We start from the raw sequence: 24,188 nt of genomic DNA, 5'->3' as shown, positions 1-24,188 counted from the left end.
GTGCACTACAGCTGCCTCATCGAATTTTATATTAATTTTGGTTGCGCCTGATAGACCTTGTCACGTAGATGACGAGTGTATTTTTTATTTTGGCCGCAAATGATTATTTAATTGTTTAACTTAATTTTTTTAATTTTAAAAATTTATCATTTTCATTGAATTTTATATTAATTTTGGTTGCGCCTGATAGACCTTGTCACGTAGATGCCGAGGGTAATTTTTATTTTGGCCGCAAATTATTATTAAATTTTTTAATGTAATTTTATATTTATAATTGGGCATTTTGACGTGTTTTGTTGTACTTATTTCCGTCGTGTGTTCGCCAACACCACAGTTTCGGTGTCCTAATGAATTCCATGTGATATTCCCTTTTTTTTTATAAAATCAATTACAGTTTTTAATCATTTTCTCGGTGTTTTTTATTTTTGGGCCACATAGTGATATTCCCGTACTTTATCAAATCTATTACAGTTTTTGTTCATTTTCTAGGTGTTTGCTATTTTTGGGCCACTTTTTTTCTGGTTGAGATTAAAAGTATATACTTGATGCGCAAGGCTTGCTACTGTCCTCTAGGTCGCGTTATAGATGGCCCATCGCTTTTTTAGTATGGGGCTGGCCCGTTGGGGAGGTGCTGCGCTTCCCCAGCGCTTGAGCGAAGTGAGTGCGCGGCGCCGTCAGGCGCCAATACGGGGAATTAAGTATTAGAGAAACGTTACTAAACTCCTAAAATGACGCCTTTTTTAAAAGTTAAGTTGATTAAAAAATTATCATTTGCGGCCGCAAAAAAATTGGTTTAGTAATCTACTCGTCAAGTGCTACATTCTCCGCCACAAAAAAATACAAAATTACAAAATTTTTAAAATTAAGTTAATTAAATTATCATTTGCGGCCCAAAAAGAATAGTTTCGTAATCTACGCGTCAAGTGCTACATTATCCGCCACAAAAAAATACAAAAACACGGTAATTCCCGAAAATTACAAAATTTTTAAAATTAAGTTAATTAATTAAATTATCATTTGCGGCCCAAAAAATAGTTTCGTAATCTACGCGTCAAGTGCTACATTATCCACAAAAAAAAAGAAATTACATGAGGCCGCTGTAGTGCAATTTTGCCGATCTTTTTACAGAGTGACATTGGAGACAAAAAAATTGACTAATTGAGAAACTGTCAAAAGGCTATGTGGAGTAAAATTTTATATAATAAGAATGGGTGATATATATCCAACAATAGTGAGGAAGGAAGAGAAATAACTAGCAGTAGCAGATTAGGCCAAAGATAAGCATGCTTCTGGCTGATGGATCAAGAGATTGCTGGATATATATGGTCAGAGCTATGCTGGAAAGAATATATGATGGGACCCTGGCTAATTATAAATGTTCTCCAATAGGTTGCCGTTTCTTCTTTGAAAACGGACAATACATTTTAGTTAGGGAGAGGGTTGGTGAAAAGGGTTGATGACAAAAACCACTTAAACAGGGTTCATGCTGAGAGGTCTGACATCAGCAAATTTTTTGTATGGAATTTTGAATCAATGTGATTTCAGAGCATTATTTTAGTGTTGATTCCGGTTTTTTTACGCTGATTTTGAGGTTTCGGAACTGATTGTTAAGATTTTTAAAATCATCTTTCGCTAGAACCGTTAAGATTAGAAGAATGGTTCCAATTAGAAATGTGTTCTACGTTTAATTTTAAGTCTAAACAGCTTTGACTTGATTTAATTTGACCAATGAGAAGCCGAGAAATGTTAGACCGAAAACCATAAGGTCGTGTGGTATTCTAATTAAGACACGATATTTAAGGGCTTATAAATCGAAAACTACCAGAATATTGATTTAAGACGTACCAAGTATTTTTATTAAGTTTTTTTAGTTTAAATGTAAGAAACTAATACACGAGCGCAATCATGCGTAGTAGCCAATGGAGGTATTTTTGAACACTTCATAAAATAAGTCTAGAATTTAAGGGAGCTTGAAACATTACATTATCATTGTTATGTTCATTATTATTTGAAAGTTAATTTTCAGTTGTTACATTATTTATTTAAATTATTTGTAAATAATTCTTACGTTTATTAGTTGCTTATTTATTTCAATTATTTAGTTTCTTTTGTTTTTAAAACATTTAAACTAAAAAAGTTAGTAAAAATACTTGTTAATTAATTGATTTAAAACATACCGTTTACTTTGGAGTTATATTGGTTTATTTACCTTGGGTAAAAGGTAATTTCACTTAGGAAAATGCCCGCCAATGTTTTTTAATGGTTCCCGAGATAAATTTTGAATGACCTTGAACTAATGTTTCAAGGTCATCATAAAATACGAAATTCGAACTCCCCCACGCAGTTTAGAGTGTCACAACAATTTTGATCCATTAGATCTGGTAGTTTTCGATTTAGAAGTTCTTAAATGTCGTGTCTTGATTAGAATACCACACACGACCTTATGGTTTTTGGTCCAACATTTCTTGGCTTCCCATTTGTCAAATTAGATCGGGTCAAAGCTGTTTAAACTTAAAATTAAACGTAGAACACATTTCTAATTGTAACCATTCTTCTAATCCTAATGGTTCTCGAGATAAAATTTGAATGACCTTGAAGACCTGGTTCAAGGTCATTGAAATGTGTCCCCTTGCACTCTATGTAACCTGGAAATTTCAAATTCTTACATAAAACCCATTTTGAGTAATTGGCTCTGTGTCGTTTTTTAGTTAACACCCTGTATATGTGGAATACCTGCAAGCAATGAAATTGTCAACAAAAGTCAATATTTATTTTTTTGGGGCATAATTGGGAAAATTTAGGAGTTCAAAAATGTTGACTAAAGAGAAAAAATTTTCATTTATAAATTTTCTTAATTGCCTTTAATTCTCTTGTACATAATAATTTGGAACCAATTTTAGTTTAAATGTCAATTATGAAATGAGTAACCCTATACCTGTTCATTAATTTGTATTGCTAACAAATCTGTTAAGTGTTTGTGACATAACTTAAAAAAACTAACGTTTTATCTTAAAACATGGGTGATTTTGTAGCATGGAAATTGGTTTGCTAATAGTTGAATGTACCCGGTTAATCATTTTGACCAGTCATGCCACGATGGTAGGGTTCATTGGCAACCTGATTTCCCTGATAAATCCAGGTTTTCACATGAGTTGCCAGATAAAATAAAACTAAGATTTACAGAGTTACTCATTTCATGGTTTTCATTTAAGTTAAAATGGTCAATATTAATAAAAAATAAGCCAATCTTTAATAAGAAAAATTGGCAAAATTGCACTACAGCGGCCTCATGTAATTTCGTGGTTTTTTTTGGTGGAGAATGTAGCACTTGACGCGTAGATTACGAAACTAATTTTTTTTGGGCCGCAAATGATAATTAAATTAATTAACTTAATGTTAAAAATGTACTAATTTTAGGGAATTACCGTGTTTTTGTATTTGTGGGTGTCGGAGAATGTAGCACTTGACGCGTAGATTACGAAACTAATTTTTTTTGGGCCGCAAATGATAATTAAATTAATTAACTTAATGTAAAAAATGTACTAATTTTAGGGAATTACCGTGTTTTTGTATTTGTGGGTGTCGGAGAATGTAGCACTTGACGCGTAGATTACGAAACTAATTTTTTTTGGGCCGCAAATGATAATTAAATTAATTAACTTAATGTAAAAAATGTACTAATTTTAGGGAATTACCGTGTTTTTGTATTTTTGGGTGGCGGAGAATGTAGCACTTGACGCGTAGATTACGAAACTAATTTTTTTGGGCCGTAAATGATAATTAAATTAATTAACTTAATGTTAAAAATGTACTAATTTTAGGGAATTACCGTGGTTTTGTATTTTTGGGTGGCGGAGAATGTAGCACTTGACGCGTGACGCGTTGATTACGAAACTTTTGTTTTTGGGTCGAAAATGATAATTAAATTAATTAACTTAATGTTAAAACGTTAGTATAGTGGAAACCTAAACAAACAGTAACAAGCCGTGGTGTAGGCGACAACCCGACGAAGATAATTACTTCCAAAACACGTAAAAGACGTTACTAAACTCCCCGTATTGGCGCCTGACGGCGCCGCGCACTCGCTTCGCTCAAGCGCTGGGGGCGCGCAGCGCCTCCCCAACCCCATACTAAAAAAAGCGATGGGCCATCTATAACGCGACCTAGAGGACAGTACCAAGCCTTACGCATCAAGTATATACTTTCAATCTCAACCAGAAACAAAGTGGCCCAATAATAGAAAACACCGAGTAAATGAACAAAAACTGTAAAAGATTTGATAAAGTACGGGAATATCACTTTGTGGCCCAAAAATACAAAACACCGAGAAAATGAACAAAAACTGTAACTGATTTTATATAAAAAGGGAATATCACGTGGAATTCATTAGGACACCGAAACTGTGTTGCCGGCGAACACACGACGGAAATAAGTACAACAAAACACGTGCAAATGCCCAAAAATTAGAAATTTAAAATTACATTAAAAAATTAAATAATCATTTGCGGCCAAAATAAAAATTACCCTCGGCATCTACGTGACAAGGTCTATCAGGCGCAACCAAAATTAATATAAAATTCAATGAAAATGAGAAATTTTTTAAATTAAAAAAATTAAATTAAACAATTAAATACTCATTTGCGGCCAAAATAAAAATTACCCTCGGCATCTACGTGACAAGGTCTATCAGGCGCAACCAAAATTAATATCAAATTCGATGAGGCCGCTGTACTACACTTCACCCGAAAAATTTATTGATGTAAATTTGTATTAATTAGGGTAAATTTTCTGAACCCCCATAAATTTCAATTACTTCAGGAAATACTAACTATCCTGTTAATCTTCATTCGATCGCTCAATGTCAACAACCAGTTTATGAGAAGCAAAAAGTAGAAGAGACAATACAATAAAGGACATCAAGATGGTAAGTGTATTCTGAAAAAAATTTCACTATCCATAGTGAAAGCACTTGATCATCTTTACTATTTGGCTAAGAATTTTGGGAATATCTGAAAACTAAATTACCAAATTTGGAGCAGGTCCACTATTTCAGTGATGGTGTAGTATCATAACATAAAAATTGTTAGCAATTTTTGAACCTCTGAAATCATGAGTTGGATTTCCTTCTAGATGCTAATTGGAACTATTTTAAGGCCAGCCACAGAAAAGGAACATGCGAAGGTGGGGACAGCAAAATTTCTTAAGCGTTTAAATAAGATTTCCATTACAACAGCCAATTTCTAATCAAATTATAACTCTACCATTATTGTATCAATGGGCACAGTGAAACGGTAAATAAATTTATTTATGCTTCAGAATGTGTTTTAAAAATTGCTTTACAAAATTTCTATTGGAATCAGATCCCCCCCCCTCCCCCTCCAAAATTTTATGTATAATTATTTTATAAATAAATTGTTGAGATGCATGAGGGCTAAGAATAGTTTTTGTAGCGAACCTTTTAATTTATCATCCCTATTTGAGTCGGACTAGCACCACCTAGCCCATACCTATTAAGGAATACCTGGCCAGCATTACCACGAGCGGGGTTAAACTATTGAATTGAAGTTATGCCATTTTTTCCTTTTATTGGCTGCTCCCTGTCGCTAAACAGCACATTCTTTGGCAAAAATGGAAGACGCTTATTGGATAAATAAATTAGCAGCAAATATATGTCACTTTTGCTAAAACTAATTCCATTTAGTAAAATTATAAGTTCCATAACAACAAGTATGACACGTTCTACTGTTTAAATGCTAATTTCCTGAACAAACCTTTTCTCGACACGGACATGCCCGCCAAGGCCTTTCTTTTACTTGCACTCAAACTGAGTAGTGTGATATCTTCCTTGGTAGTAGTATATTTCATCTATCTAAACACAGGGCTCTGGGCAGAAAACTAACCCTAGATTGCCCAATGGCTCTGAAAATCAGTTTGATGATAATTTTTCCTAATTGACTTACTTATTGTTATATGATAATGAAGTTATAAGAATGATTATTAATGCCAACCACCGTAACTAGTATCATATGTAACATAATCACTAATTATGGTACATATGCTAGTATCAAGAGACAGTTTGTCAGAATTTATAGCCCGGTGTACCTAGTAACAGAGACCATACCATCGGAGGCCTATCATCATAGAGCCCTACGCCAGCGTCCCCAAGCCCGGACAGGTGACAAATCCAGCATGGGTAGCAGAACCCTACTACTGATGGTCGCACCTTTGACGCAAGCCACTCAACCCAGCAGAAGGTGCAGCAACGGGTGGACCATTCCCCACTTCGCACACAGCAGTGGGATTAAGAGTGGATGCTATAGCAACTCCAGCCAACACCCTACCTATGAAGGTAAAGAGTCAAACCCTTTGGAGAGAGCTCCTAAAGGGGAACGACGAGCACACAGCAGCCCGCATAACCCGGCACAGCTGGCACCGGAGATCCCGGTGGGAGTCCAAAAGGCCGGGAGATGGGTCCGCCGTGCTCTCATACGGAGGCTCGTCGCCCCACAGCAGGCTACCCAATCCGCCGAGGCGACCAGTTTGCCCGGACCCTCTCCGTTAGCCTGAACCGAAGTTAAGTATCCAGCCCAAACCTGACCGAAGTCGGAGGTGGAGATAGGACCATTTGATCAGAGCTAACATCTCCCAGTGCGCCACCGCCCTTATGGGTTACAAGAGCCGGACCCCGACTCCCCGGTAAAGCCACCAGTTATTGCACACTCTAACCCATTTAGGGCAAGTATCAAGAGACAGAAGAAAACGAGTGTCTCAGAAACTGCCTCTGTGTGCCATGAAAATTTCCAACTTCTCCGTTGTGTTCTTCCCCCCCTTGCGCATAATTACATTTGACAGCCGTAGCACTTTGAAAATACGTTATTTGTGAGTTAACCCAAATTCCTACTAGTGTCGCGAGTACTATTTAAAAAAAAATGATTTAAATTTGAACAATATGATTGGCCCACTGATATAGGGGGTAAGAGGGAGGTAGGCGAAGTTTCCAGGAAACCCATGGTAGAAGTTAGGGGAAGACTCTTTTTCTTCTATATCTCTTGCTAGTATTACAACTAAACCTCCACATATTAAATTTAAAAAAAAAAAAACCTAATAAGTCCTAGCTAGTTACACTTATTTTGCAAGTTTTCTGCAAACACTACTTTTGTTGCCCTTAAAAGAAATTGAAATAGTGGTTATGGATGGATTTTTGTTGTAAAATCCTGTCAATCAGTATATTTTTGAACAAAATATTATGAAACTGAAAAACATTTAATACTCATACTATACATTTCAAAATGCTAATTTCTTCATCAACAAATAAACATGACTGTCTACTTCAAAGCCATGTAAATTGTTCGGATCTCCTTGCAGTCTCATAAGAAGTCCCCCGAATGACACATATGCTGAAAGTTTTGTTGTTTCTCCAGCAGTATCTTCTCCTTCAATTCTGTATATTTTACCATACATTACATATTCAAAGCTATCAGCTCTGGAAGAGCCACTGTCAACAGGATTCCAATCACCATCATCAGGATATCCATCTTCCCTTAATGTAGAAGCAATGACTAATCTGAATTTGTCACCCAAATCAACAGGATAGAGCTGAGTGTTAACGTCCAAAATAAGGTCCATCTTGAAAGATTCACTTTCACAATGCAGTCGACTTGTTCTGTCAAATTTTTTACCCTCCGGATCAATGTCCTTGACATCAAATATATCTTCAAACAAACAACCCGCCATAATATTCAAATTTGACTGTCACAAGCGTTTACGCAATCCACCCAAAATCCATCTGTATAAATAAAATATTTTATTGGTAATATTTAACTAGAAAATTATTTTCACGCTAATAATTTTTTTTTTTTGAGAAATGTTCCATTTATCTGTCAGTTTCTTACATTACTCGCTTCCATACTATTATGGTTCCCAACAAAAAATTAAATGATAAAGAAGTATATAATATATCTCTTATGAGAGAAGTATCCATCTAAGATATGAAAATGAAACAAACTTCCACAGGTTCAAGGTAGTTTTTAATTAGAGCGATTTTCAACTGTGGATGTGTATAGCCTCGCAATGTACAATTTAAAACTTACACTACTTGTCATGATAAATGAGGTCTATCTGAAATATGAATACCTCTGGTTCTAACAGAAATATATAACCTTGGCCCCACCTTCGGTTTAAGTCATCAAGCGACTTTTAAAGCCATTAATTCCGGTGGCCGGGTTACAATGAGTAGGAGGGTGGTGGCAAGCCCTTCATGCAATGCAAGACAATAGCTTCCTACAATAACTATTACCATTAACCTCAATAGGTTTTTATGGAAGGGGAATCCGAAGAGAAAACCCCTTTCATACATTGATAAGAAAAGCTATGAAAATATTAACAAGTCAAGATTAACTCATTAGGTAGCGAACTATCAAAATAGAAAACATAACACATGTGGTCTTTCTCAAACATGTACGAAAAGAAAAAGAGTAGTAGGAAACGTAAATTAAGAGTTACGAATGTAGTTATTGAAAAAACATTTGTTAAAATGAAACAAATGAGGTTCCTTTCAATATATTAGTTAAAAAAAGTTATGATAGAGCATTAGGAAAACCACACTTTGAATCTAAAATTTGCAGCATGACAACACTTAGAAATTTAACTTCTTTCCTTAATAGATCTCAAAATAAACAATTAAAGAGCACAATGGTTAGGAAGGGATTATGTAATATACAAAGCACAATTTAAAAAAAAATACACACAGCTAAGCTCATGCAAATCAATTTAAAATATTAAAGATTTATTTATAATACCATGAAATATTTCCAATATAAAAGTTTAGTTTATAAAACCTTTCTTAGACAGTAGCCTTTTTCAAATTAATAATTTATTTTATTGTGAGTAGACTTCTTTATCAAGAATGTGGTAGCAAAGAAAATTACAAGCAAAAAGTAAGTTTAGATTTAAGATCAAATAATTGGTTGCAGATATTTAAATTATCTTAATAATTTATTTTTGGGTATTTTGTTCCTTCTACCAAATTATAAAGTCGTTCCATTTCCTTTCATATATTATGTAATACTCCCAAGATAAGAACCCATGCAACTTTATTCACGTGCTCGAAATGACTGCAATATCTCATACCTTGTTTTTAAAATTAAAAAAAAGGTAGGAAATGGATTGCATTAGGGCTCAAAACGGCATAATTTATAGTAAAAATCGACCTAAAAATTTATAATACGGTTTAATTCTTAATCAATTTTAATACTACCATAGTAAGAAGAAGGTTATTAAATATTCAACTTTTCTGAACGTTGGAAGAAAGTATGAAACTTGGATGAGGATATTTTCCCAACAGAAACTGTTTCCGTTGTCTGCTAGTCAATAGCACGGCCAACTTTGATCGCTCGCGCTACAGCGGCCATCTCTTTCGTTGACGTTTCTGTGCTAACCTATGAGCAAAAGACGTGTATGACGTCAGCGCCCATAGCGGATTATTATTTTTAGAATAGCTTTTACATTGAAGCCAATATAAAAACCGAGCGTGGCGCTGACCCATAGAAATCGGATAACAAACTAGAACGATTTTTGAAATTTTGTTGTGGGTTCTGATTAGTAATTTCCTTTCCACGCGAGTTTTGAGTTTATCTGATGTTAATTTACTGAACTTTAATCCAAGCCCGCATGGTCTTGACATTCTAATTATTTCGATTAATCACCCCGATTCCCCTTCTTTTGTTACTGTAGTTGTAATTATCTATAGATCAAATAACCCATCCTTTATCAACCATGACCTACTAGTAACTTTTATCACTGCAATTAATGATTATTGTATTCACCTCAAATTTAAACTACTGGTTCTAGGTGATTTCAATTACCCTAAAATACATTGGAATTCTGCTGTACCAGCTCCCCTAGCCTGTCGTCATACTAAGAACTTTCTTGAATGTATTCTTGATAACAACTTATTTCAAATTATTGATTTCCCTACCCGAAACGGTGGTCTTTACTGCTCCGATAATGTGCTGGACCTAGTTTTTACATCTGACCAGTGTCTGGTTTCTGACCCTAAACCTCTTGCTGCTCTTGGTACTAGTGACCATGGTGTTGTTGTCTTTAATGTTCAGTTGAGGGGCTCATCCCCTCACTTTGTTCCTAGACCCAACTTTTTCAAAGGCGACTACGCCTCCTTTGATGTCTTTTTGTCTCAAATTGATTGGTCACTGGTCTTTTGTTCAGACTTGTCTAATTCCTGGTCCAGTTTTCTTACAATTTTAAATGCCGGTATCTCTTCCTTTGTCCCTTTTCGTAAGCTCCCTTCCTCCCCTATTGGTTAATTCTCGTACCACCCGCAGTAGGGCCTTTAAATCTTCTGCCTGGGCCAAACTCCCAATTTTAGGGCGGTTCCACGAGCAGTACCGTAGGGCTCGCAATGCACATACCTCCCATTGTCGAAATATTAGGAGGAAATATGAGGCTGGCCTCTCAGATTTAATTAGTGATAACCCAAAGTCCTTTTGGTCTCATATAAACCGGTTTCGTTCCGCTAGGGTAGGTATATCTGACCTTATTAAGCCAGACGGCACCTACACTTCTTCCCACGCTGAAGCTGCCTCAGTTCTGAATAACTTCTTCGCCTCCACGGTTCGTACTCAGGGTCCCCTCACTACTCTTCCATCTGTCACCGGCCCTTCCCCTAGTTCAGTTAGCGCTCCCGTTAGTTCCTCTGGCGCTCCCGCCAGCGTCTCCCCCTCCCATATTCTTTCTCGCTTTTTTTGTGAACCTGCAGATATTTTTCGTCTGCTAAATACTCTCAAGGTATCTAAGTCCCCTGGTCCAGACGGTATCCACCCCTTTCTCCTCAAATCTCTTGTCAATGCGCTTACGTTCCCACTCTATCTTTTAATTTCGCGCTATTTTGACCAATCTGAACTCCCCCCTCCTGGAAAATTGCTAATATCACCCCCATTCACAAATCTGGTTCCCGTTCTGACCCCACTACTTACCGGCCCATTAGTAACTTGAACCAAGTTCCCAAACTATGCGAAAATCTAGTTAATTAACAAACTACTGCCTTTTTATATTCTACTAACTTTTTCTCCCGTTCCCAGCATGGTTTTCTTAAGAATCGTTCATGTTTATCTAACCTGTTGGAGGCCACAAATTTATGGTCCAAATGGCTCGACGAGGGGTTTAGTGTTGACGTCATTTACCTTGATTTCACAAAAGCCTTTGACTCTATTCTCCACTCATGCCTTCTAAACGCTCTCCGTTCGGCTGGTATTTCCGGCGATGCTCTGGCGTGGCTCGAGAGCTACTTATGTGGGCGTAAGCAGCGGGTGGTCGTCGGCGGGCAGCAGTCTGGCTGGGCTGATTTGGACAGGGGTGTGCCTCAGGGCTCTGTCCTGGGGCCGCTCCTTTTCAATGTTCTCATCAACTCTATGCCTGAGTCTGTTCTTGTCGAGGTTGTTCTGTTGTTTGCGGATGATTCTAAGCTCTTTCATAAGATTGGTTCTCATGCTAATTGCCGGGAGCTTCAGGCGGATTTGGACGCTGTTGTGGTTTGGGCTGGTGTGTCCGCCGTAATCTAAACTTCCGTTCCCCAAAATTAATTAAAACTTTGTATAATGCCCTAGTTCTCCCGATTTTCGATTTTTGTTCCCCAATTTTTGGACCCCTCATTTAGCTTCTGACCAATTGGCATTGCAAAAGGCTCAAAACCGTTTTACCAAATTAGCTACTAAAATTGATAAGCTACCAGCCCCGTCGCGCTTAAAATCCCTGTCCATTCTTCCAGTCATTATTCGCCACAAAATAACTAACTTATGCCTTTTACACAATTTTTTCCATAAAAGTATCGTGCACAACTTTTCTGATTTTTTTGTTTTAAATGAGGGTTCTCGTACTAGAGACCACTCTTATAAATTATCAAAACCCAGGGCAAGCACAACTGTTCGTTTAAACTCATTCTCTAATTCTGTAATCAATGACTGGAATGCCCTTCCCCAATCTATTGTATCCGAACCCTCCCTCCCTAAATTCCGTGCACTTTTAAATGAGCATTTTAACCGCGCGTTATGATCTCACCTTCTGTATAGTTTATCCTACTGTATCTTTTTCACGCATATGTATTTGAAATCTACACAAAAGCCTTGCTGGCTTGGTAGATATTTTTCTGTTAATAAATAAATAAATAAATAACTTAAATAAATAACTTAAAATGAAGCTATTGTGAAGGTTGTGTGAGATAAATTGATGGGAAAATCGGAATAATGGGTCACTTCAATTTAAGTTCATATTGACTGCCGTAAGGATTAAATTCACAAGATCAGTATCAATGCTTTGAAAAGAAAACACGACTCGGATGAGACTGTTCGACATGTAGAACGCGAGCGAATCAAACGAATAATAAATTATATTTAATACTTTAAATTAGTATATACATTGTGTATTATTTCAACGCTAAATGTAGACCTCAGAGCCATGTGTAAGATTTTTAGCCCGGTGTACCGGTAAGATTTAAACCACACCACCGGAGGTCTATCATCAGAATGCCTAACGCCGGCGTCCACAAGTCCGGACAGGTGACAAAACCAGCATGGGTAGCAGAACCCCACTACTGATGGTCGCACCCCCGACGAAAGCCGCTCAACCCAGCAGAAGGTGCAACAATGGGAAGACCAATCCCTCACTTCGCACACAGCAGTGGGAATATTGACCCCTAGATATTTATAGTGACTTACTTTCTTAATTTCAGTCCCATTGATCTTGGGATAGTCAACTTGATTAAAAGATTTTCCATTTGGGCAGAAGATCATGAACTTATGATACTTTATTTAGTATTAGTGTCCTAGAAGTGAGAATAGATTTGAGGCATTTTGCTTCACACTGTAGATCATTCATTAGGTCCTCGATGTTTGCTCTTAAATTTAAGAGTGCATTATCATCAGCATATTCCTTGGACATACTTAGGGACAAGTGTTTATAATTATCACTCGTGTATGTATTGAGCAGGGTTGGATCTAGTATACTCCTTCGCGGTACACCTCTCTTTACAGTTTTATCTCCGGATATTTTGCCACCTAAAGCAACGGCTTGTAAGATAAGATTCAAACCAATTTAGTGATATCTTTGTAAAGTTTTTCTGATGTAGAATTTATAGAAGTATTTCATGGTCCACTGTGTCAAATGCTTTGCTAAGATCAGCGAACATTACACCAACGTAATGGCCTTTGTTAAGTTCGTTTATTATGGATTCAACTAAATAGAGAATACTTGTTATTGTTGAGTATCCTGGTCTGAAGCCCAATTGTAGTTTATAAAGGTGATTATTTCTTTCGAATTATTCATATATTTGCGGAATCGCAAAATGTTTGATAGGTTTTGAAAACAATGGTAAGACAGAGACCCGTCTAAAGTTTTTCATACCCTTCTTTGGCAAATTATAAAGAACAACTATGTTTGGAGAATATGACAAAAATTATGAGTAGTTATCATAATTATAGTCTTAAATAACTACTAAATACAGTTTTAATAACTTGTAAACTCATTGCCAATACAAAACTTGAACCATTTATGGTTAGGCTTAGCAATAAATGTTACCACTCAAAATATTGAAATATTTATTAAAAAAAAATTTAAATGAAAACTTACCTACTTATTACTTATTGGTTGTTGCAAACTTCTCCAAATTTGATAAAACAGTTGAAAAAACTTCACTAATGCAAATTCATCGCCATTGAAACGTATGTTGGACTTCCCGCCTCTTTGATAGATTCCGGTTGTTACACCAGCGCTCCAAGCGACGGAAAATCGCTGTCGCGAAAATACATGGGGAGGAAATTCTTTGCCGGGGCACGGCCCCCTGCACGCACTCACGCTGCTCGCGACGAAAGCGGCCCCGGCAAATATAACTACCGTCAGAATCGAAAATGTTTATCAACATAATCGAGCATATTCCTATATCATCCAATACTCTTAATTGAATCTTGGTGAATTTTACTTAAAAAAAGCTGATTATCGAGATTCTTAGGCAGGAATGGATTAAAAGCAATTAACCAAAACCAATTTTTAACTTAAATTGATGTAAAAAAAATTGGGAATCTCTACATTTTGCTCTCAGAAAAAAAGTTAACTAGTGTTAACTAGTGTTCGTACGGGGTCAAAATTAAGTCGGGGTCGGGGTCGGGGTCGGGGTTAAGCTATCCCCGAAAAAAATTAGTCGGGGTCGGGGGTTTTCGGGGTCAGGGTCAAGGTTAAGCTACCCCTGATAAAAAATAGTTTGGATAAGGTAAGGCCAGTAGGCCACCGCCTAAAACATCTATACTGGCTTATTTATAACTACAAAAACCAAATAATTTCGTGGAAAAAGATTTAAAGTAAAAGAATTACCAAATAAAAAGATCTATATTATTTATTATAGACTTAGAACTGGCTAGTTACAGTACTTAATCGACTGCCGCGTGGTCACGTTGTGTTTTTCTATAAATGTAATTAGGTGAAAACGTTAAGTCAAATGGATATTAAATTGGCTTTAAATAAGGGTTTAATATTTCCCATAACAAACTACTCTAGTAGTATAAAACATGTCCCAAAAATTAAAATGGAAGATATTAAGGAATATTACAGCAAGAAAAACTTCACTTAAAGCATTTTGACAAAAGCTATAAGTATTTTGTGCAAAGTTATGTGAAATCATCGTGTTTGATGACTAACCTAGATAAGTAAGATGCAAGTTTAATAACTTACTCATACTTAGAAGTAATCGCTAATAACAATTTTGTTCTAGGAAAAAGGATGATGTTGTATTTGTCAAAACAAGGTGCTTTCGTAGCTGCAAAAAAATTTAAAAGCCCCATATGGTTGTTGCTGCTTTGCAAATTTCAAGACCAAACATTATAGATGGATATTGTGAATGTGCGGCTGGAGGTAATGGCACATGCAACCATTCAATATTATTGCTTCGGTTGCTGTCTCATTTAAGAATGAACGATATGGAGGTTCCACCAATGGAGCTCTCATGCACTGACCTACCACAACAGTGGAGGCGACCGAGATGAGATAAAATTATGCCATTATCTGTCATAGACATTAACTCCCGTGCACCAAAGGAAGGTGGAAGTTCAAAGCCAATTCTGTGCCGAATGTACAACTCCACAAATGACTATCGGGATCAAAACGCTCTGGCTCAGTCCACACCTAGATTTATTGAAAATCTAAAGGAAGATGATGGTTGGGCAGCACTTCTTCCAGGTCCGAAGTTTTCAGAGTGGGTTGAAACAAATCTTGACGGTGCACCAAAAGGCTCTACATTGAGTTTTCAAGTTTCTCTTAATGACTTTGCTTTGATACGATTCACAACCACACTGTGCATGCTTATTAGTCTATGAGCAGCGATGTTGACCCAGTGTTTAAAATACCCACTCACTCTGAACGGTATGGACTTATTGCCTGGAAAACAGCCTCCTCTGGGCCAGCATTTAATTCTTCTTAATTAGAAATAATGAAGGTATGATATGATAGTGGGAATCCCTCTTAGGTTTAATTACATTTTATAACTTTTATATATCATTTTTAGAGAAATGAAATAGCACACCACGCTGTCAAGCAATTAGTAGAAAAAACGAGGGCTCAAGCGGAATCTAAATTTTGGAAAATTGCACGCTCAACTTAGTTAAGCTAGTCTAAAATTCACACTGTCTGCAGAAGACGAAACCAAGAATGGACATCTGCGGGGGTTAGGAATATAGTAGCGCCAAAAAATATTTGACACAACGCAGCCATAAAATATGGGAATCTCTACATTTTGCTCTCAGAAAAAAAGTTAACTAGTGTTAACTAGTGTTCGTACGGGGTCAAAATTAAGTCGGGGTCGGGGTCGGGGTCGGGGTTAAGCTATCCCCGAAAAAAATTAGTCGGGGTCGGGGGTTTTCGGGGTCAGGGTCAAGGTTAAGCTACCCCTGATAAAAAATAGTTTGGATAAGGTAAGGCCAGTAGGCCACCGCCTAAAACATCTATACTGGCTTATTTATAACTACAAAAACCAAATAATTTCGTGGAAAAAGATTTAAAGTAAAAGAATTACCAAATAAAAAGATCTATATTATTTATTATAGACTTAGAACTGGCTAGTTACAGTACTTAATCGACTGCCGCGTGGTCACGTTGTGTTTTTCTATAAATGTAATTAGGTGAAAACGTTAAGTCAAATGGATATTAAATTGGCTTTAAATAAGGGTTTAATATTTCCCATAACAAACTACTCTAGTAGTATAAAACATGTCCCAAAAATTAAAATGGAAGATATTAAGGAATATTACAGCAAGAAAAACTTCACTTAAAGCATTTTGACAAAAGCTATAAGTATTTTGTGCAAAGTTATGTGAAATCATCGTGTTTGATGACTAACCTAGATAAGTAAGATGCAAGTTTAATAACTTACTCATACTTAGAAGTAATCGCTAATAACAATTTTGTTCTAGGAAAAAGGATGATGTTGTATTTGTCAAAACAAGGTGCTTTCGTAGCTGCAAAAAAATTTAAAAGCCCCATATGGTTGTTGCTGCTTTGCAAATTTCAAGACCAAACATTATAGATGGATATTGTGAATGTGCGGCTGGAGGTAATGGCACATGCAACCATTCAATATTATTGCTTCGGTTGCTGTCTCATTTAAGAATGAACGATATGGAGGTTCCACCAATGGAGCTCTCATGCACTGACCTACCACAACAGTGGAGGCGACCGAGATGAGATAAAATTATGCCATTATCTGTCATAGACATTAACTCCCGTGCACCAAAGGAAGGTGGAAGTTCAAAGCCAATTCTGTGCCGAATGTACAACTCCACAAATGACTATCGGGATCAAAACGCTCTGGCTCAGTCCACACCTAGATTTATTGAAAATCTAAAGGAAGATGATGGTTGGGCAGCACTTCTTCCAGGTCCGAAGTTTTCAGAGTGGGTTGAAACAAATCTTGACGGTGCACCAAAAGGCTCTACATTGAGTTTTCAAGTTTCTCTTAATGACTTTGCTTTGATACGATTCACAACCACACTGTGCATGCTTATTAGTCTATGAGCAGCGATGTTGACCCAGTGTTTAAAATACCCACTCACTCTGAACGGTATGGACTTATTGCCTGGAAAACAGCCTCCTCTGGGCCAGCATTTAATTCTTCTTAATTAGAAATAATGAAGGTATGATATGATAGTGGGAATCCCTCTTAGGTTTAATTACATTTTATAACTTTTATATATCATTTTTAGAGAAATGAAATAGCACACCACGCTGTCAAGCAATTAGTAGAAAAAACGAGGGCTCAAGCGGAATCTAAATTTTGGAAAATTGCACGCTCAACTTAGTTAAGCTAGTCTAAAATTCACACTGTCTGCAGAAGACGAAACCAAGAATGGACATCTGCGGGGGTTAGGAATATAGTAGCGCCAAAAAATATTTGACACAACGCAGCCATAAAATATGGGAAAACATTCGAAATAGTGGCAAGGCAAAAGTGCGAAGAACAGATGAAAGTTTTAGGACACAACATTATTGACCCGAGAAAGTGTTGGCTAGGTACATCACCTGATGGCTTAGTTTATGACCCTACAGAAGAGTTCCCCCGAGGGCTTTTAGAAATTAAGAGTTCTTATTTTCTTAAAAGTTGCACTCCTAAAGAAGCGTTGACACCAGATTTTCATATAAAAATGATTAATGGAAAACCCCACCCAAAAGAAAACCACCCGCACCATTATCAAGTAACTGGTCAAATGGGATTATCAGGCCTTACGTGGTGTGACTACGTTACCTACTTCCCAACGGGATTAATCATTATTAGGATTCGATTTAACGGTGAAAAGTGCAGGGCTATGGAACCGCTTTTAAACAAATTTTTCTTTACCCATATGTTCAAAAACTCACTGAAGTTACAGATTAGAGGAATCTATATTTGAAATGTAATTACTTTTTTTAACTCTGGCATTTGAAAATTACTTTGGATTTTTTATTATGGGTATTTACTGGTGTTTGGTTCCTTTTTTAAACGGTTGGCCTTTGAGTAAGTCATTATTCTCAAGCAAATTAAAATTATTAGCTGTGATACATACTGTGAAAGGGTACCTGATGTATTTGGTGTTTGATTCCTATTTACCATTTATGTTATGAGTTAAGGCGGCTGCACACATAGCGATAATTAATATATTATTAATATTATTATTATTATTATTATTATTAATATATTATTAATATAATAAATAATTTTAAAAGAACTGTAGTTCTTTTAAAATTATTTCATAACAATTTCAAAATTAAAATTAGTTTATTTTGTATTCTTGCGTTAATTTCAACAAAAATGTCGGTCATTTTATCACAACTGATATTATCGTTTAATATTTCCTTCTCTATATGCAAAAGAGACTGGGAAGCCTTTGCGATATTGCCTAGGCAGGAACGCGGCCCCGTCAACGAATCATTAAGGAGCGCCGTTAATATCGAAACCCATAAGTGGGTGCGAAATTTAACCATTTTTGGGAGGCAACAGAGGTGATATTCCCTTTAATACAGTCTCATAGTTGAATAATACGGGTCATTGTACAATTGATACACTTGTCCACCCGGTTCCCTTCAAATTCTACTGTTATTTCGATCGTAGAATCCGAATTCTAGATTTTCAAAACGATCCATACTGCCATTTTGAGATACAGAATAGTTAATTTTGGGAATTTCTCCCTTTTGAATGGTTTGACGTCTACCGAGAAATTCGATTATTTACTATCTCATGTGTTTCTATTAATTTTAAGTATACATATTTCCGTTTATATTACTTTATGCGTACTTTTATTTCTCGAGAAATTAAATATTTACTGCAAATAAAAGTGCAATTTAGTTTCAAAATTGGATTTAGCCCTAGTATTTAAAGTAAAACTATCACAGTTTTCCAAACGAAAACGTTGAATAATGTTAGTATGCGCAAAAAAATAAAAGCACTTAAACAATTGAAAGGGATTCTTATTTCGGGTTTCATTTCAAAATCAGGTGTCTTGACTTCCTTGACTTTAGCTCTCAGGCAGTAGTTTCAGTAATCCTACTTTGACCTATAGGGTGGTTTGGTTCCATTTAAAATATATTCTTTTTGCCATTTTACCTCACCAATTGGACTGTTTACAAAGCTTACAAATTCTTCCCTAATCTTGATAGCGTCCTTGGATGATCTGTTTGAACCTAATTGACCAGCATTAATCAAACCCAAAGTTTTTTCTCTTCTCCAATCACCGTCCTGAACTTCACCAAGCGCATTTACATAGTCGGCATACTTCGGTGGACAATATCTTCTTTCATCTGGTTTTTCCTTATCATCGGTTTTCTTTATAAAGTTATGTTGTCCTATAGATGCTTTTATGAAGCTCTCTACATTTCGGGGATCGGCAATAATTGGCTTTCTAAATATTATCGTCCTAGATGCTAAGATTCCGAATGCATTTTCAATCACCCTTCTAGCTCGAGACAGTCTATTATTGAAAATTCTTCTCTCGAAGGTTAAATCAGATCCAGGAAATATTCTCATTTGGTACGTTTTGAGAGGAAACGCTTCGTCTCCAACCAACACATGAGGTATCTCCAGTCCCCTAAATCCAATAAAATTTTTTGGAATACTTAGTTTTCCACTTTCTAAGCGTTTTCCAAATTCAGAATTGTCGAAAACGCCTCCATCGCTATGGTGTCCAGAATCGCCAATATCCACCAGAGAAAAACAGTAATTGGCATCAGAAACTGGCATTAGAACCAGGCTATGAGTTCCTTTATAGTTGTAGAAAAAAGAACCACTATTTGCAGGAGCTTGCATAACGCAATGTTTGCCGTCAATGGCGCCGATACAATTTGGAAAATTCCAAATTTCCCAGAAATCTTTGGCTGTTTGATTCCACTCCACAGTATTCGGTGCTTTTAAATATTTCGGAAGCAATACAGTCCAAATTGCCTCACTGGTTTCCCTAACAATTTTGGAAACGGTTGAATGATTAATGCTGAAACTATAACTAATGTCGATCATAGAATCACCCGAGGCAAAAAATCTGTTTATCAAAATAACGACCATTTAATATAATATTCATAAAAATATTATATGATTTCCAGAAATATAGAATACCCATTAAAAATGGCAGAGCCGTGCGGAGGTGTTCTTGGGCCCTGAGCCAAGTTGTTCGTGGGCCCTTAGATTTACACCTCCCCCTCGAGCCCCGAGACATTTTCAACCATTAAAACGTTTTGATTTGCTCTCCCCTCGGGCTTTCTCGATGGGCCCTAGCACTTTGGGCCACCTCTCAGTCCCTAGCGGGCCCTTTTTCAGCCGGGAACCGGGGATTTTGCCTCTGCTGCCTTCTCCTCTGCACGACCCAGAAAAATGGTGCGTGTTTCCTATGAATTTTCGGGAGCCATAGCTCCTCCAGAGGTTCATTGGGTGGTGGAAATTTGTATGATCTGGAACCATATCTTCAAGGCCATTCAAAGCTATCTGTGGAACCATTAATCTTATCGACACGGTTCCAATGAGAAAACTGTTCCCCTGCATATTTGAAGTCCGAATGACTTAATACCGTCCTAAATTAGCTAAAAGATGAATACATTTTTACTTATAAACACTGAAACGTGATCTTAAGGACCGCATTAAATGTTATGTATATCCTTGTTTTTCACGTACCTTTCATTTATCGTCTCCTAATTGGCCAAATTGGGTCTGACTCAAACCATTTGAATTTAGAACATATTTCTATTTGAAACCAAGTAGATAAACTTAACGGTTCGAGATGTTTGAATGACCATGAAAGTATGGTTCAAGATAATATAAATATGCACCACCCACTGACCACTTGAACAAGCTATACAAACCGAAAATTTAAACTCATAGCAAACACGCATTTTGAGATATTAGGCCTGCTTATTTTTTAGTGGACACCCTGTTCAATATAAATACCGTAGAGTGCAAGCCAGCCTCTCTGGTGCAGAAATACATTTTCTCCACCGAGTATTTTTTTTTGGTAGTTAATGGTCCAACCATCCTTAAAAGCTCATCAAAAATACCTGTAGTCATGCGCATAAAATTAAAATAACCTATATACAAAACCAGAAAGCAATTAAAAAGTAAGTAAAAAATTAATAATGAAAAAACGTGCCCTCCTTATCCCCAAGCCTCAGCTCTGCAACTAAATTATGATAATCTCCTTGCTGTTCTCTTCTCACAAATATACCACGAACCCATGTAGCCCTTTGAACTCTTTTCCGGCGTTGTTGAATCATGAATAACAATAATTTACGTCTTTGAAGCAAAATGGTCTTATTCCGAGCGTCGTCCATTTTTCTGGATGTCGTTTTGCGTCGCCCTCGAAGTTCGCGCGCTCACATCGTCTGGTGTGTATTATCATGCGCGCAACATCACGCGAATCGATTCGATTTGCTCGCGATGGCTATGTGTGCAGCCGGCTATACTTGTATCTCAGCTCTAGTCATTTTAAACATGGTTATTTGTGATTTGTGTTATGACGGGTGTAGGTGTTGAGTTTGTTTACGATCATGACCAACAATCGAACCCAGGTTGTCGTGTACTGAGCAGATGTTTTACCGCTGAGCTACTAACTTCCCTGAAATCAAAACACATCACAGGCAAAATATTGAAGTAAAGGAAATATTATGATACGGCGATATTTTTATTTTGGTGAACTTGTTTATATTATTCTGAATAAATTAAACTCCGTTGTTTCGTCTTCATTATTTTAATTAAAATAAAAATTTTATACCGGGCGGGATTGAACCGGGATTAAGTTTTTAGTAAATAATTGCGGAGATATCTTTAAGGGTCGTCTCGAGAAATTAATACCACTAGGGACAATTCTTCCGAGGAGAGGTATATTTTGGCTTGCCAACTTGTGTATTTGTCGTATTTTTAATTCTGAGACATGCAGGTCCTTCACCGATTTCTGCTTGAGATCTTGTATATTGTTCTTTAAAACAGCTGTCTCAATAATTAAGTTTTTTTTGTTTCCTGTAAAATCTCAATTTTCCTTTTCACAATTTTATTTTCTGCCAGCAAAATATTATTTTCTTCTTTCAGATTTTGTTCATTATTTTGGAGTTCTGTATTTTCAGCTATAGGTTCAAGAAGGATGTTATTTGCAGTTGGTCTTGTATTGATTTCTTCTTCGTTAGCCCCTACTTGAACAACGATTTCATCGGCAATGTTGTTGCGTTCCGGTATATCATAATTTAAATCAAAATTTGATGGTATTGCCTTTTCTTTCAAGTACCTTCGACCATTAACTCTAGCTGATGTAAAATCTGAGTCCTTGAAATTTTTTGGACTACAATGCCAACGTTATAACTCCGATTTCAGAGTGTCCGCTACAAAACACCACCAAGTGGAGAAAATCCGCGATAATAATCCACAAACATGCAGCAACCCCCAATTTTTTATCCCCCTTCTTTAGGAGGCGAACGGTTCGTAAATAACGGGCGAAAATTGGTCACGACTCGCGGGGCAACCGAGTAAAATGTCGGGAGAGGAGCGCGAAGTGAACGCTTTTTTTCTGCCCGAATTCTCTTGTGGACGAGAGTTGCCTCTAAATAACGATGGTCGCGTTGGGGTAGCGGCGACACTAGCCTAACAACAACGCCTACCTTCATTGCAGTCCAGGTGTAAATGGTCTTATAATAATCAGCTAGGCTAATACCCAAGGAACCACCTTAGGCCTAAGTCATCAAGCGACTTTTGAAGCCATTAATTCAGTTGGCCGGGTTACAATGCGTAGGAGGGTGGTGGCCAGCCCTTCAAGCCGCGCGAGCCAACAGCTCCCTACACTAACTATTACCGTTAACCTCAACAAGTTTTTATGGAAGGGGAAACCGAAGAGCTCGGGGGAAAACCCCTTAAACAAGCGGGGAGAGAACTTGCAAACTCAACGCAGAAGGAGTGGTTCCGAGTTTTCACTCAGTGCCACAAGTTGGGTTCGAACCCGGCTCCTCTTGCTGCGAGGCGAAAGTGCTAACCACTCCGCCACCCCACGGTCTTAGATATAACTAACTGGATTATATATATAATCACGTCGTCTTTTTATCTTCAGCCATAGCTGTCTCATTGGCTCGTCATTGCAGGAAGGTACTTTATGATATGATATAATTAGAATGCATTTAATTTATAAACATAGAAAATGAGAGCAATTATTGTCTTTACATTTGCTGATACTCCTTTCTCCTTGCAATTCAGGACACAACATTTTCCCATAGTTTTGCTACTGCATAAAAATAAGTTATGAAAGAGTACACTAGGTAAAAAAGGCACTCTTTAAAAAGATACTCACATATATATATTGAAAAAGGTTATTAAACTTTATATTTAGCTATCTTTTAAATAAAAATTAAAAGTTAAACTCTTACATGAAATAATCAAACATCAAACACCGTTACACCAAAGTTTTTTCGCGATTTTTAGCCAATAAAAAGACTTTTAAATCTTCGACTGGTAGCGCCATCTAGTAACGCTTGGCGTATTTACTAGATCGGCCAAACATGGCCTTTACCCCTGGAAAATCGTATTTCCTTGTTTTATGTGTGTATCGGTCTATTATGTTGCCCTCGACTCTTAATAAAAAAGATAATCTACCAGAATCGAAGTCAATGGCTGCTACTTCTGAGGAAGCATCTGGTGAAATAATCTACCAGTCTACCTTGTTTTCTTCAAAGGCTGTTCATTGCGAAGACTGTTCTGGTTGGTGGCTGACCAAGGGCTTTCAGATTTCAACCACGGCATTAAAATTTATCCAATAAAATGAACAGTTCCACTGGTTCGGTTCCTTTTGTAATGTATTTATTGAGTTGCGACTTATTACTTATAGAATCTTTGGACCTCGCAGCAAGAGTAGCCGGATTCGTTCCCCGCTTGTAGCACTGGGTGAAAACTCGGAACAATGTTTTCTGCGTTGTGTTTGCAAGTTCTCTCCCATTGTTTTAAGGTATTTTTCACCAGAGCTCTTCGGTTTCTCCTTCTATAAAAATTTGTTGATGTTAATAGCAGAGAATGTATAGTATAGAGATACGTCTCTCTTGCGAAAAGCCGTAATAAAATTTCTGGCCGGAAAATTCCCATAGGATCCCGATAACTGATCAGAAAGAGAATATTGCAGGGAATCAAGAGAAAGCGAGCATTGGAGTATACC

At 37.0% G+C, this 24,188-nt stretch overlaps 2 protein-coding genes and 1 long non-coding RNA gene across 8 annotated transcripts; 1 reads left to right on the top strand and 2 right to left on the bottom strand.

Annotated features, from left to right (window-relative positions):
• The first annotated feature begins 4,653 nt into the window (after positions 1 to 4,653).
• Positions 4,654 to 5,281, top strand: LOC149923268 (uncharacterized). Of its 2 annotated transcripts, XR_016477373.1 has the most exons (4): positions 4,654 to 4,759; positions 4,819 to 4,924; positions 4,996 to 5,058; positions 5,131 to 5,281. It is a non-coding gene; the product is annotated as an uncharacterized LOC149923268 (long non-coding RNA). The 2 variants fall into 2 exon arrangements; XR_016477372.1 differs by having other exon boundaries at positions 4,654 to 4,924.
• Positions 5,282 to 7,244: 1,963 nt separating this feature from the next.
• Positions 7,245 to 9,343, bottom strand: Polr2H (DNA-directed RNA polymerases I, II, and III subunit Rpb8). 5 transcript variants are annotated; one of them, XM_090162862.1, is made up of 2 exons: positions 9,257 to 9,343; positions 7,245 to 7,786 (listed from the first exon to the last, which is right to left on the bottom strand). In XM_090162862.1, the coding sequence occupies exon 2, from the start codon at positions 7,732 to 7,734 to the stop codon at positions 7,285 to 7,287; it is 450 nt and encodes a 149-aa protein (XP_090018988.1). In that variant the 5' UTR covers positions 7,735 to 7,786; positions 9,257 to 9,343; the 3' UTR covers positions 7,245 to 7,284. The 5 variants fall into 5 exon arrangements, with proteins under 5 accessions (XP_090018988.1, XP_090018989.1, XP_090018992.1 ...); XM_090162863.1 differs by lacking the exon at positions 9,257 to 9,343 and adding an exon at positions 9,101 to 9,229; XM_090162866.1 differs by lacking the exon at positions 9,257 to 9,343 and adding an exon at positions 9,130 to 9,148.
• Positions 9,344 to 19,069: 9,726 nt separating this feature from the next.
• LOC149923266 (uncharacterized) lies at positions 19,070 to 19,828 on the bottom strand. Its single transcript, XM_090162386.1, has one exon. The coding sequence runs from the start codon at positions 19,826 to 19,828 to the stop codon at positions 19,070 to 19,072; it is 759 nt and encodes a 252-aa protein (XP_090018512.1).
• Positions 19,829 to 24,188: the final 4,360 nt, after the last annotated feature.

This window comes from Leiobunum rupestre, chromosome 11 (genome assembly GCF_980474605.1).
Source record: "Leiobunum rupestre chromosome 11, qqLeiRupe1.1.hap1, whole genome shotgun sequence".
In the NCBI taxonomy this organism is placed as follows: Eukaryota; Metazoa; Arthropoda; class Arachnida; order Opiliones; family Sclerosomatidae; genus Leiobunum; species Leiobunum rupestre.
This window is presented reverse-complemented; position numbering and strand designations above follow the sequence as displayed.

Bases quoted from the DNA above. Each gene is read 5' to 3' on its own strand.
- LOC149923266 (XM_090162386.1), bottom strand. From the start codon at position 19,828: ATGCAAGCTCCTGCAAATAGTGGTTCTTTTTTCTACAACTATAAAGGA.
- Polr2H (XM_090162862.1), bottom strand. From the start codon at position 7,734: ATGGCGGGTTGTTTGTTTGAAGATATATTTGATGTCAAGGACATTGAT.